The sequence below is a fragment of the Xiphophorus maculatus genome, chromosome 4 (assembly GCF_002775205.1).
Source record: "Xiphophorus maculatus strain JP 163 A chromosome 4, X_maculatus-5.0-male, whole genome shotgun sequence".
NCBI lineage: Eukaryota > Metazoa > Chordata > Actinopteri > Cyprinodontiformes > Poeciliidae > Xiphophorus > Xiphophorus maculatus.
Genome location: NC_036446.1, coordinates 7,612,364 through 7,625,006, shown reverse-complemented (window position 1 = coordinate 7,625,006; position 12,643 = coordinate 7,612,364). Strand labels below are relative to the sequence as shown.

The following is a 12,643-nucleotide window of genomic DNA, read 5'->3' as shown; positions in this document are numbered from 1 at the left end:
ACGCCGCACTGCTCTGGGAGTGATTAGTGATAGTTGTCTGTTCAAAGTGTTTGGAGCTCTCAGCCTTTATGGGCCACGCTTGCCTTACCTCTGCTTAATGTTTAGATTGAATTTGCATCAGGAAGAGAGTTGCATGTGTCAACATAAACAGTGTGTTTGGAAAGCTCAGTGAGTGAGAACTTGAATGTGCTTCGCTGATGCAAAATATATCTCTCCTTATCAGGCAGAAATTTATACATTATTATGTTGTGCCTTCAACATTTAATCTATGTTAATTATGTTTTAAGTTATAATATTATACTACAGTTACAGATTTTCTGTTTTTGTCTAAAATGATTCAAAATGTGGTGCTCAATAGAGTTTTAGAGTCTTGCAAAAGTTATTTGTACATTTTTGCACTTTACAAAAAGAATTAATATATATTTTTTATGTTTATGTGAAAGATCAACACACAATACAAGGACACAACATAGGATTTTTGTGCTTTCTTATTGTTTTCCAAGTGAAAATCAAAAGAGTGTGGCATGCATTTGCATTCAGTCTTTTTTAATTTGATTACCCAACATTTAAAGGGTCAGCTAAAAGGGAGAAGCTTACAGCAAGATTATGAAATAAAACAATTTCCCAAGATCTGGGAAATCTCAGAGAGTGCAGCATAACTGTTTTCCCAACAAAAGATGGCCATACTCCTAAATTTAAAAGCCCTGGCAAGGGGAACTTTAATCAGAAAAGCAGCAAAAGGTTTATGGTCTCTCTGGATGAGTAACAGAGATCAACAACTCAAGAGGGATAATCCACTGACAGGGAAACTACTAGTTGTATGCTTGAAAAGTACAGACACTAACAAGGAATAACAAAAAGAAACCCTTTGTGGAAAGAACCATGTATGAAGTCATGTACCAGACTTTCAATAGAAGGTTCTTTGGTCAGACAAAACGAACGTTATTAATTTTTGACCTGCGTACATAACTCGTGTGGAACAAAACTAATACCACACACACCCTACCCCATAATGGCTTCAGGCTGGGGTGAGGTTAACTTTCCAAATAGATTATGACCCTAAAGATACAGCTAGACCTACAAATAAATAGTTTAAATCAAATGCATTCAGGTTTTGCATGTTCTAGCCAAATTCCAGCTCAAAAGTAAATCGGCAGTGTTTGTGACATCAAAATGGCTGATGCTCCAAAATGAGCGTGATTAAACTACAAAGAGAAATTGGCGAAAATTGCTTTCTGTTGATATAGAGGGCTGGTGGAGCCATTCTCCAAAAGATTTTCGCTGAAAATTGCAGCAAAATGTGGTTCTACAAAGAGCTGACTCAGGCAGCTAAATGCAAATATATGGTGTTAGATTTTGTGTTAGATTTTTCTAAGTGAAATATTAAAAAAATTATGTATTATTATTCTTGAAATACATTGAAATTTTGGTGATAACATGACAAAATATGCACAGCGCTGTACCACTAGATGTATCTGGTCTGTTTTGCAGCTCTTGAGCATAATGTTCCAACTTGGTCCAAATAATGCCTGCCCATTCCCGGGTCAGATGACACGAAGGTGCATTGTGATCACCTAGCTCAGATATCACAGATTTGCCAGGATTTGATGTCCTTTATGTGTTGATGTTGGCTTTTTGTTCTGTCCCAATGCAGCCTGCAGATGAGAAGGAACTCCAGAAAACAACACATTTGGTTTTAAATCATCTCCTGACCCAGGGTGTTGGTGTAACTGGAGAAAAGTACAACAGAATTACACACAGAAGGTTGGGAAAATAAGTAAATATTCACATCAGCACGTTGGTTTAGTACAATCAAATTGAAATACACATATTTAATTGTTTAAACTGTTTAAAGACATTAATAAATGTAAAATGAGTACCTTTATATTACATTTTCAAATCTACCTCACCAACAAAGTATTATTTAAACCCCTGAAAGCCTGGGATACAGCTGAGAAACATATTAATCCTCCTGAAATCTTTTAGGCCAAACAAATATCCGGACAAATCAGAACTACATGTATCTAACGGATGACAGGCATCATATTTCAACACCCTCTCGCCCTAATCCCAACACACAGGGGCCGACTGACACAGGCAGGATAGCTGGGTGGCAAAGCAGAGCAGAGACAAACACAGCCCCGGACAGGAAAGGAAATACCTCAGGGACTTTTAGGGATTGGTGAAAAGGTAAGGCAGTACCTGCAGTGCAATCCCTTCCAAATCTGCACCAGGTGTCAGGTATTAGGGGGAGCATCTCCTCTTTGGATTTCCACATCTGGTTCAATCACCGAGGGCAGTGTGTCAGATGTTGGACAAAACAGAAGAAGACAACGGAGAACATTTCTGATGGGTAAAAAAGAAGAAGAAAAAAAAGAGGACTCTGTACCTTGTCAAAAAAAAAAAAAACTCATGTGGGGGATAATTGAATTATTTTAAATGATTCACAGGACTGACATTTAAATATTAAATCATGTGTGAAAGTACTCTCATGAGAGTAGGGAATAACGTAAAGACTGCAGTGAGACAAAAATATGATATGTGGGCAGGAGAACTGAAGAGTTTGGCTTTTAATGAGTTAGATTTAGAAATACAATTACACTCAATCCCATGGAGGGTTTCAGTTAACTACAAAGAGAAGTGAGACCAGACAATTCCCTGTGTGATAATACAAAGCAAGAGGGGACTCTACAGAATGAGCAGCTCAGTATTAATATAATATCCTCAATCATGAAGACAAATTCGAAATTGCTCTAATGCTAGCTTCTTGGCCTCCATGAATTAAGTGTTTTAGCAAGTGCAGCTGTCCTGAAACAGAAAATAAAAAAGTGAAAAAAATACAACACTTACAAGGATTTAAAGCGAAGCTGGCATTGTTGTTGCCACAGATTATACATGACACTCTAAATCACTGGGGCTGATTGTGAAATGTTTAAATGTATCAGAGGCAGGGGAGACGAAACTTAATACCCCGGTGCTGGGAGATGGAGAATGCGACCGGGCATGTGCGGAATGCAGAGTGGCGGAGAGGAAAGCGGCAATCTACATTTCTAATGCCGAGGATGTTTCCTATTCTGTGTTTATGAAACATGGCTACCGGGACTACAAAGGTAAGGGGATACAGCATCAAAGTCTGCCCTGACAAAAACAAAAAAAAAAACAGCTGCAGTGGAATGCGTTACAGAACATAATACTCCACCTCCTCCTTCTTCTCCTCTCCCCTAAGCAGTCTCATTTGATTACAGTGTAGCAGGCCCAAAATCAACCCCTTAATCCCAGTTCTCACTCCCCACTGGTGTTGTGAGTTGGAGGTAGAGCAGAAGTTGGCAAAGCTACACGGGGGACGGGGAGTTGGAGAGCTGATGTGTTGGGGAGGAGAATCTCTCATTCGGAGAACAAAGGAACACGGTTAGCTGGTGAGCCGACGTGTCCGCAGCAGGGGCTGAAAGTGGCTGTTGTCCTCAGCGCGGTGACTCAGGCGGAGACAGCATGTCTGATGACGGTGGAGGCAGTGTATCGTTTACAGGCTCCCTTAGAGAAGCCCCCTTCACATGTCCGTCTCCAGCCACAGATTTTTGCACTCTGCTTAGGGCAACAAGAGTCAGGCTCAGCATTACAAGCTTATTAAAAGATACTTTTAATTATGCCCCACTCTCCCGGGATCACTTCTTCCGTGACCGCTGTATTTCTTTGGCATGTGCACTTAGGAATGGCACAACCAGGAGCACATGTTGTTTTCTCCTTCCAATTAAAGGGCATGTTGACAGATTAAGGCTGCTTCTGGTTTGTGCTCCACTAACGCATTTAGGGAAGATGATGAACACTGGGGAGTAAATGGGGGTGTGGAGGGGGTAGTGGAGGTGGAGGTAGGGCTGAGGTGGGTGGGTTGGAGTTGAGGTGGGTCTGGAGGGGGGTGGGGGGGTGTCTCAGTATAAGGAGAGGCAGATAGAAGAGAGCAAACAAGAGAAAGAACATGCACATGAACCCTGAGGGATTAATGTGTTTACATTACCTGGGCTGTGATCTATCACCAACCTCGTCAACTTCTATTATGCATCACATACATAAGCAAGAAACAGACCTGGGAGCCCCTGCAACTCACTCATACTATTTCAATTGGATTAAGTCAGAGCAAATATCTGGGACACTGCTCCCACACTGTGGTTTCAGTGTTTTGGCACTCATTGGATTTGCACATTGTATCGCCTTACGTTTTGTGAAGCAACAGACTTTCCTCCTTTGTGCGCATCTCATGAGCTTTAAGGTAGAATAGGATTATTACGTGATGGCATCTTCAAAACAAAATGTACTTCTGGTTGGATCAATTAAGCTGAAACAAACAAGTACTACCAGAGAGAAGGGGGAATAACTGTTCATGTTTTTCTTCTTCTTTGGTTTCCAGCTGTAGCGTACAGGTGTGTCTCAAAGCTCGTATATAAAATATTTTAAAAAGTTATTTATCTCAGTAATTACATTTTTAAAAAGTAAACAGTTATTATATAGATTAAATAAACACTAATTAATATATTTGAATCAATTCTGGTTATTTTGATGATTACAGCTTACAGCAAAACCCCAAAATTTAGTCTTGCAGACAATTATATTGTTACACAACAAACAAACACATGAATACAGAAATATTATTTTATGGTATGGAACACAAAATCCTGTAGAGGACTTCAGCTAACTTAACATGTATACTGTATGTAGCAAATAAGCACTGCCACCCTCAACAAACAGATAATCTACATCAAGCCATTTCTAAAGAGGGTAGTTCTTCACAATTAGCTGTATCCAAACATATTATTGAAAAGTTTAGTGGAAGGAAAAAGTGTGACAGAAGAAAGTCTGTCTCAAGCTATGCCTTGAGAGAATTGTGAAGAAGAAAATACATTAATTACATTTAATTTGTGTTTCCAATATGAATTTTTGGAGAAATTTAATTTTAGGTTTTCATTAGCTGCAAGCTATAATTATCAAAGTTAACATAATTAACTGTCTGGAATATATCCAATGAATAACAATGAATATTAATAATATAATACTAACATTTTAAAATGTATTTCCGAAATAAATGTACTATAAAATACTTTTTTTAGCTGTCCCTTCATAAGATACGTTGTTGTAAAATTTTGGCATCACTAAGGATGTCTGTAGTTAAGTCTGAAGGAAGGGTCACTGCAAGAGCTCATATTCACACTCAGGCATTATTCAATCAATATTCATTTACTCAGTGACTCTATTGACTCATTTATGAAGGAATACAGAACTTCAGGTCGTCCGTCTTCAGATGAAGAAGTGTGAATTATCCCACTTATAGCTTCTGCCATACGAAGTGAATCTTGATACACCTCACAGATACAGGGGTAAATAAATATTTCTAATAAAACACCAAAAGAAGAAAACAGAAAAAAAGGAGAAAGAAATCAATGGTTGCTTCCTGTGATCCTTCTCAGGCAAATCAAGCATCATTTGCTCAGCTGGCAGGCTGCTGGAGGACGGTGCTGCAGCTAAAAAGATAGAGAGAAAGAGAGAGAGAGAGAGAGAGAGAGAGAGAGAGAGAGAGAGGGGGGTGTGCAGTCTTTGTCTGATACTTCTCATTTTGGAATCACTTCTCATAATGGGGTCATCATTTCATCACTTAGCCAATCCAGAGGTCTGCCATTCAGCTTGGCGGGGGGATTGCGGGCAGTGAGGGTGGGATGTGCATGGGTACAGAAACCCCATCAAGAGGAAGCACACACTCACTCTCACATCATGCATCTTCATTTAAGTCACTGAAGAAGTAAAGAGAAAACAAACTTGTTCCCCTTAAAACTCATAACAGCTCATCAGGTTCCAGATCGTTTGTTTGTTTTTTTCTGTTCCAGAACACAAACCAATTTGATAATTACAAAGTGGTCATTCATAAAAGGCATTCACAAAAATGAGGAAGGAGGCAATTACTGACAATTAAGTCAAGTAAATGAAAATGAAGTGCGTTTGTAGTGTGTTTGGAGCTTGAAGGAGTGTGTGTTCATTGCTTGGTGACTTGAGAAGATGTCCACATCATGGATCTGTATGGATTTCAAACAAAACACAGTCAGTACAATTTTAAAAAATACAAAAAATTACAGTTTTGTTAAGTAAAAAAAGAAAAACACTTTTTAAACAAAAACAAAATGCATCTAAACATCCAAAACGACATTGGGAACAGTAAAAGCTAACATTTTCTTAATTCAGGTTTAGTCAGCATGCAGAGTGCATGTATGTTTAATCATTTAATAACCCTTGGAAAAAAAAATGCAAGGTCAAAAATAAATTACATCCATTATTTGCCGCAGATCTCCCTAAAGCATTCAGAGCGAAAACTGTTTTGAATTTCAATGGGATTCCAAGTGGCAAAAGCCCTCAGCTAATACATCAAAGAAAAATTGGTGTCAACTAATCGGTTTAGGACACAGATTTAGAATGGTTAAAAAACCCATGAATACTTCAAGCATTTTTTTTTCTTTTCCTGTACACCACTTAAGGCTTTGGGGAGCAGCGCAAGCTGACCTTGCGCGCTCCAGAAACCTGTCCACCACTCGACATAAATGACTGTTTAACTTCATCCAGCCACGCAATTAGTCCGCCACAATGCATAATGTTGTGTAATAATAGCCTCTATATCCAATTTAGATTACAGTTGCTCCCTCAGGCATTTTAAGTGGCACGGACTATCTTTCACTCGCTTCTTCTTAGCCAAGAAAAGCAGTTTTCATGCGTCAAAGAAAATAAAAATGCGGTGTAATTCTGTCAATGGGGGAGGGGGGGTGGCGAAAAAGTCAAAACGAAAAAAAAAAAAATAACAATGAAAACCCAAGATGACATCCCACTTTCACGCATCAGAAAAAAGGGAAGACGCTACTTACCTCCTTCTTTATCTGCGCGGTGCTGAGAGGCGGTGGCAGCTGCTGTAACCCCGCTCCTTTTAAAGGCGGTGGGATCTTCAAATTATGGCTCCTACTTCAGGGAGCCGACTCTGAAACAAAACGCATCAAGACAACATGACACACACTCTCCAACACTTGCAACAAACATCTTACTAAATACGATAAAATAAAAAAGAATTTAAAAAAATCAGTTCACTAAAAAAATGAGCTTCTATTAATAAAGAAACATGCTCCTACTTTACTAATTAAGTTGCATTTTACATAACCAATATTTTAAAAAAGAGAGACTTTTGAAAACTCTTAAAGAAAGTTCCGATGTGAAGCGGACTCTCTGAACAGGTCTATCATATCAGTTTCATCTCATCAGTCTGTCATGTAGAGGCCGCTTCCTGCGTCCAACCTTCTCTCTCCCTTTTCTCCTCTCCTTTCTGTGACTCTCCTGTCTAAAGTCTGAGTGTGCTCGCACTGTGTAACGCCGTCATCACTCTTTGCTCTCCGGAGGGGTTTCAGAGCGTAAGAAGCACGTGACAGAGTGTGTGCACACACTCTTTAGCAGCGCCTACAGCGATCCCTTTCGGCTTATCTGAGACTTCAACTGCAGCCAGTCACCAAATTATTTAAACTTTAATTTAAATCATGAAATCACTATAAAAAACTGAAGAATATTTAATAATACATTACATTAATATTAACAACAACAATAATAATAATAATAATAATAATAATAATAATAATAATAATAATAATAATAATAATAATGGTGTTATCTTTATTATTATTATTATAGCTTAATATTTCATTTAACTTCCTGTGGATGGTAATGTAATAAATGAAATAAAAATAAAAGTTTCAGCATCTGTTGCATTCTATTTATTGCCATCCTGCATTTCAGAATAGAAATATATCTGCTGAGATCAAATGAGATTACACCCTCTAGTCCAGGCGGATTTGGCGTAGTTGGCACTAATCTGCCGCGGCTTCAGGGTTTACGACTTTCTGAGAGCGCTTATGGGTCTGGTTTATTCCAGGATCCATTGCGAAAACTATTTAGTCTCCGTCTCAGTTAAATCTGTCGAAGTTTATTATTAAGAACAAGCCACGAAGGTTCCTCTTCTATATATATAAAAAAAAGGTAGACACAAAATGATGACGGTGATTTGTATTCTTAAATTGACAGGGGGAAAAAAACTGTTCCGAGGGGGGGAAAAAAGAAGTTGTTTTTGTTCGGTCTGGGGGAGTTTTACTCTCACTTTTCTTACAAGCGCAACACCTCAGCTGGCGTTTAAAAAAGCCGACAATTGCAATAATCCATTTGAACCACCCCAAACTCCCTCCACAGACGCGGATGTTAACACAATGCGCGCAGAGATCGAACAGCATCTGTCTGCTCGTTTAGCGCACGAAATATGGAGGGGGGGAAAAACACGCGTTTTCTTTTTCTTTACGCACAAAGAAAGCGATCGCTGCAGCGAGGCGCCTTTTTTTTCGTTCCTGGCGGTATCTTGCAAGCCCACATCTCCTGCATATAACAGCCGATTTGTTGTTCATCAAGTGTGAAAGTAAGGACTTCGTATTTGGGAGAAAGGAGAGGAAAGTTGAGAGTTGATAGACTCGCATGACGTCGCCGTCCAAAAGGGGGGCTGCCAGGCGCACTTGAGGCTCACTGCAACGAGGCTTGTTAAAAACGGGAAAAATAGAGAAATTGAGAATGAGAAGGCTTGTTAGTTAACGTGAGAGAAGGGAGGGGGTGAGGAAGAGAGAGAGAGAGAAGGAGAGAGAGGGAGAGAGAGAGAGTGTGCATTGGTTTGGACAGGGGTTGTGGTTACCCAGCATAAGCTTGCCTTTCCCTTCTGTGACTACACCCCGAGAGGAGGAGCGTGCTGCGCAGCGTAGTAGGCGTCAGGATCCTCAATTTCCAACTTAGCATCTTGGCAGGACGTTTTCCCAAGCAAAGCCCCCCGTCCGACGGGAAAAAAAAAAATAAAACTTCTGCACAGGCATGAGAGCGACGGTGCAACTCAGATAAAGGAGCAGCAGACTGTGAACTCTTCCGACGGACAGAGGCTGGCTGGCTGGCTGGCAGCGACCAAAAATAATCCGCTTCTTTTTTTTTTTTTTATTTCGGCAGTTCACTTTTTGATTTCTGCCTTGTCATTTGCAAGAAGAGGACTGACATCGGGGTCTGCATACACGTAGCTCATATGCGCTCCGGCAGCAGCGCATGAGAAGACACACACAAAAAAAGCGGGGGAAAGTGCGCAAGTTTAAGTGGCTTCACACTCTCGGGGCTCCAGCATGGCGTATCCTCAGGGCTACTTGTACCAGCCGTCCGCCTCTTTAGCCCTGTACTCTTGCCCCGCGTACAGCACCAGCGTCATATCGGGACCCAGAACCGAGGAGCTTGGGAGATCCTCTTCGGGATCCGCGTTTGCGCCCTATGCCGGATCTACCGCGTTCACCAGCGCCTCTCCGGGCTATAACTCCCACTTACCGTACAGCGCGGACGCGGCTGCGGCTGCCACTTTCACCTCATACGTGGTGAGTAAATTAAAGGTGATTGTTGATCCAGAGAAGGCGCAGAAAGCGAAGCAGATGTAAAAAAAAAGTGTAAGTGTTCTGCTTAATGAAGCAAGTGGCTGTGTTTATTAAAGTAAAAAAAAAAAAAAAAGCTATATTTTCAGGAGCTTCCCGCAAGTATGTCACCAATTAATTATATATATATATATATATATATATATATATATATATATATGTATAGCTAATGTGTGCGTGCGTGCGTGTCTGTATCTTTTACCTAAAAATGAGAAACACTACCCTGAATTCACTGTGCGCGACAGAGTGCAGTAGCGCCATATGATTGCAGCTTATAGGTCACTCTATTTGTTTTTAGAAGCTTATTGACTGCGTCAGCTGCGGTATTCAAACCCAGCTGCAATAAAAATTAGATTTGCCGTTTTGATTTTGAATCTCCCTGCTGTTTTTCCCCCTATGAGATAAGTTCTCAGACCGTCTTTAAAGACCAAATAACAACAACTAAAAAGGCACATGAAAATACAGATAATATAATTATTATAAGGACTATATTATGGGTCGTTTTATACGTGTTTAATAGTAGGTCCAACAAATATTTCGTACCTATGTTGCGACAAAATAAAACAAGAAAGTAAATGGTCATACATCATTTAAGACATAAAAGTTACCCACAACTCTATAAACATTTTACTGAATTTAAGGCATGTGCGTCATCATGCGCTTTTGTTTTACAGTGCACGCGCATGTGCGTGTATGTTTACTTGTAAGATTTTTTTATTTTTTATTTTTGCAACTGTTTAGAAAATAACTGAAGTTTCAAAAATATTTATGCATTCACTAATATTTTTTTTTGTTTTTATTCCAGAGTTCTCCCTACGATCACACAACGGGAATGGCTGGTTCTATTGGATACCACCCTTATGCGGCGCCCCTGGGCACCTACCCTTACGGTGACCCCGCATACCGCAAGAACGCAACGCGGGACGCCACCGCCACCCTGAAGGCTTGGCTCAACGAGCACCGAAAGAACCCATATCCAACTAAAGGGGAGAAGATCATGCTGGCCATCATCACCAAAATGACCCTCACACAGGTGTCCACCTGGTTCGCTAACGCCAGGAGGAGGCTAAAGAAGGAGAACAAGATGACCTGGACCCCTCGAAACCGGAGCGAGGACGAGGAGGAGGACGAGAACATCGACTTGGAGAAAAATGACGACGACGAGCCAAACAAGCCTCTTGACAAGGGGGACTCCACAGACACGGAGGCAGGTCGGTGTTGCAGGGGGGGGGGGAAGAAAAGGGCAAAAAAAAAAAAATCATCAATTTTTCATCGCAGTCGTTTCCACTCAAGGCGCAAAATTGATTGCTGGTTAATGGTGGTGTATAATTTATAATGAGACAATTGCTTTAAATAATAATCACCTTGAAGTCCCCTCGTTTGACTTTTCATGGGCTGAAATTGCTGGGGACGCACAGTGTTTAGCAGTCAATTTATCTTTAACGGCATAATAAGGATGCAAATGCTGAAGTGGGCTGGGAATTCAAGTGAAAGTGCTTTTACTCTGATTATTTCTGCTGAAGTCCATTATAATTCTAATGCATCAAATGGGTAATATATGTATATATTTTTTTTTAAATCGCATGGTAATGTTAAGAATCTTTAATTATTGTAATTATGAGGTAATTTCGCTTTTTAGTCTAGTGCACTTATTTATGAGGAACTTTACAAGCGCAGTAAAACGAATGTAGCTATGCTTAAATGTGATATTTTAGTACAGAGTACTTTTTATTTTTTTTTTCTTTTGCCTCATGATCACCTAAAATACTTTTTTTTTCCAGCTCCACCAGTAATGTGCTGTTACGATTATTTGGCAATGATTCCATTCTTTATTTGCGCTTCAGATCACAAACTACTGAACCCAGGGGACATTGGCTGTGACAGATTTAAAGAAGAGAGCCATGGTAAAGAGACGGATCCCCTCCTGAGCGACTCGGAGTTAAAAGAGCAGGAGGAGCGGACTACGGAGCTGCTGCCGGATTCCGCCAAGCCGACCACCTCGTCTCCACCAGCGGTGCCCCGGGGGAACCAGGCCGGCGCGACGCAAGACAAACCGTCCGATTTGAGCCACCCGCAGAATACGGTGACCAGCAACGTGACCTCTGTTATTCACTCGCCCCCTTCAGCCCCTAAACCCAAACTTTGGTCTTTGGCGGAGATCGCTACGTCTTCAGACAGGTGTAAGGGAAGCGGTGAGGCGCAGCAGGCGTGCCCCGGCTTGGGTCAGAGCGCAGTGCTGGGCACCAACGCCTCTCCGTCCCGGTCCTCCCCCCAGTGCCCGCTCCCCAACAGCACGGTCCTATCCAGGCCTCTGTACTACACCTCCCCTTTCTACCCCGGCTACACGAACTATGGTGGCAGCTTTGGACCCCTTCACAGTAACCACGGCTCGGTGACCACGGGCTCCACGGCACATTTCAATGGATTAAACCAGACTGTGTTAAATAGAGCAGAGGCCTTGGTAAGGGAGAGCCAGAAAGTCAGAGGCCAAACGCAGGTAGATCTTTGTAAAGACTCCCCTTATGAACTAAAGAAAGGTATGTCAAATATTTAATACCTGAATATTTTCCACGTCACCACGGACTTCTATTTATTTTATTTTATTTTTTTTGTGGTTGCATAAAAAAAAAAAGAAAAAAAAACGAACAAGAAGAACGCTGAAGCAAATTCTGAGAATATGGTTATTTTCTGAGTAAATGCTTATCTTCAAAAGAATTTTTAGTTTCTGAATGGTTAATCCTAAAAATATGTAACAAGAATGGTCTTAATTGCTGCAGCCGCCTATTTGTATGAAAGACTAACATGTATATTTAATGTAGCTTTTTGTATTTAAAATGGACAACACGCTATCTTTGAAGTAAATTATGGAGAAAAAAAACCTACACACTTGTGCAGAGGTTATTTGGTGGAACGGCTGATGTTGCTTGGTTTGTTTACGTGCATTTTGCACGATGACAGATGGTTTAAAGGTCATTAGTCTCACAACACACAGGCTGTTTTGGGGAGTTTTGCTTTTATGATTTTAATTTTATTAGGTCAAATTCTACTCAATCCTTCAATTATTTTCAATTTCTTTTTTTTTTTCTTGCGCGCATTTCTAAAAGTGGATGTTGACATAATAACAGCAGCAAAGCGCA

General features: G+C 40.6%; 1 protein-coding gene and 1 long non-coding RNA gene across 2 annotated transcripts; one reads left to right on the top strand and one right to left on the bottom strand.

Annotated features, from left to right (window-relative positions):
• Window positions 1-540: 540 nt before the first annotated feature.
• On the bottom strand, window positions 541-7,493 carry LOC111608421. The gene is made up of 3 exons (XR_002752647.1): window positions 6,894-7,493; window positions 2,203-6,056; window positions 541-1,730 (listed from the first exon to the last, which is right to left on the bottom strand). It is a non-coding gene; the product is annotated as an uncharacterized LOC111608421 (long non-coding RNA).
• Window positions 7,494-8,753: 1,260 nt separating this feature from the next.
• On the top strand, window positions 8,754-12,388 carry irx5 (iroquois homeobox 5). Its single transcript, XM_023332552.1, has 3 exons — window positions 8,754-9,452; window positions 10,312-10,717; window positions 11,351-12,388. Exons 1-3 carry the CDS (start codon window positions 9,210-9,212, stop codon window positions 12,058-12,060), a joined length of 1,359 nt encoding a protein of 452 aa, XP_023188320.1. The 5' UTR covers window positions 8,754-9,209; the 3' UTR covers window positions 12,061-12,388.
• The last annotated feature ends 255 nt before the right edge of the window (window positions 12,389-12,643 follow it).

Coding starts and splice junctions, on each gene's coding strand:
- irx5 (XM_023332552.1), top strand. CDS start 9,210: ATGGCGTATCCTCAGGGCTACTTGTACCAGCCGTCCGCCTCTTTAGCC. Junction 9,453..10,311: donor CCACTTTCACCTCATACGTG/GTGAGTAAATTA, acceptor TTTTTATTCCAG/AGTTCTCCCTACGATCACAC. Junction 10,718..11,350: donor CTCCACAGACACGGAGGCAG/GTCGGTGTTGCA, acceptor TTTGCGCTTCAG/ATCACAAACTACTGAACCCA.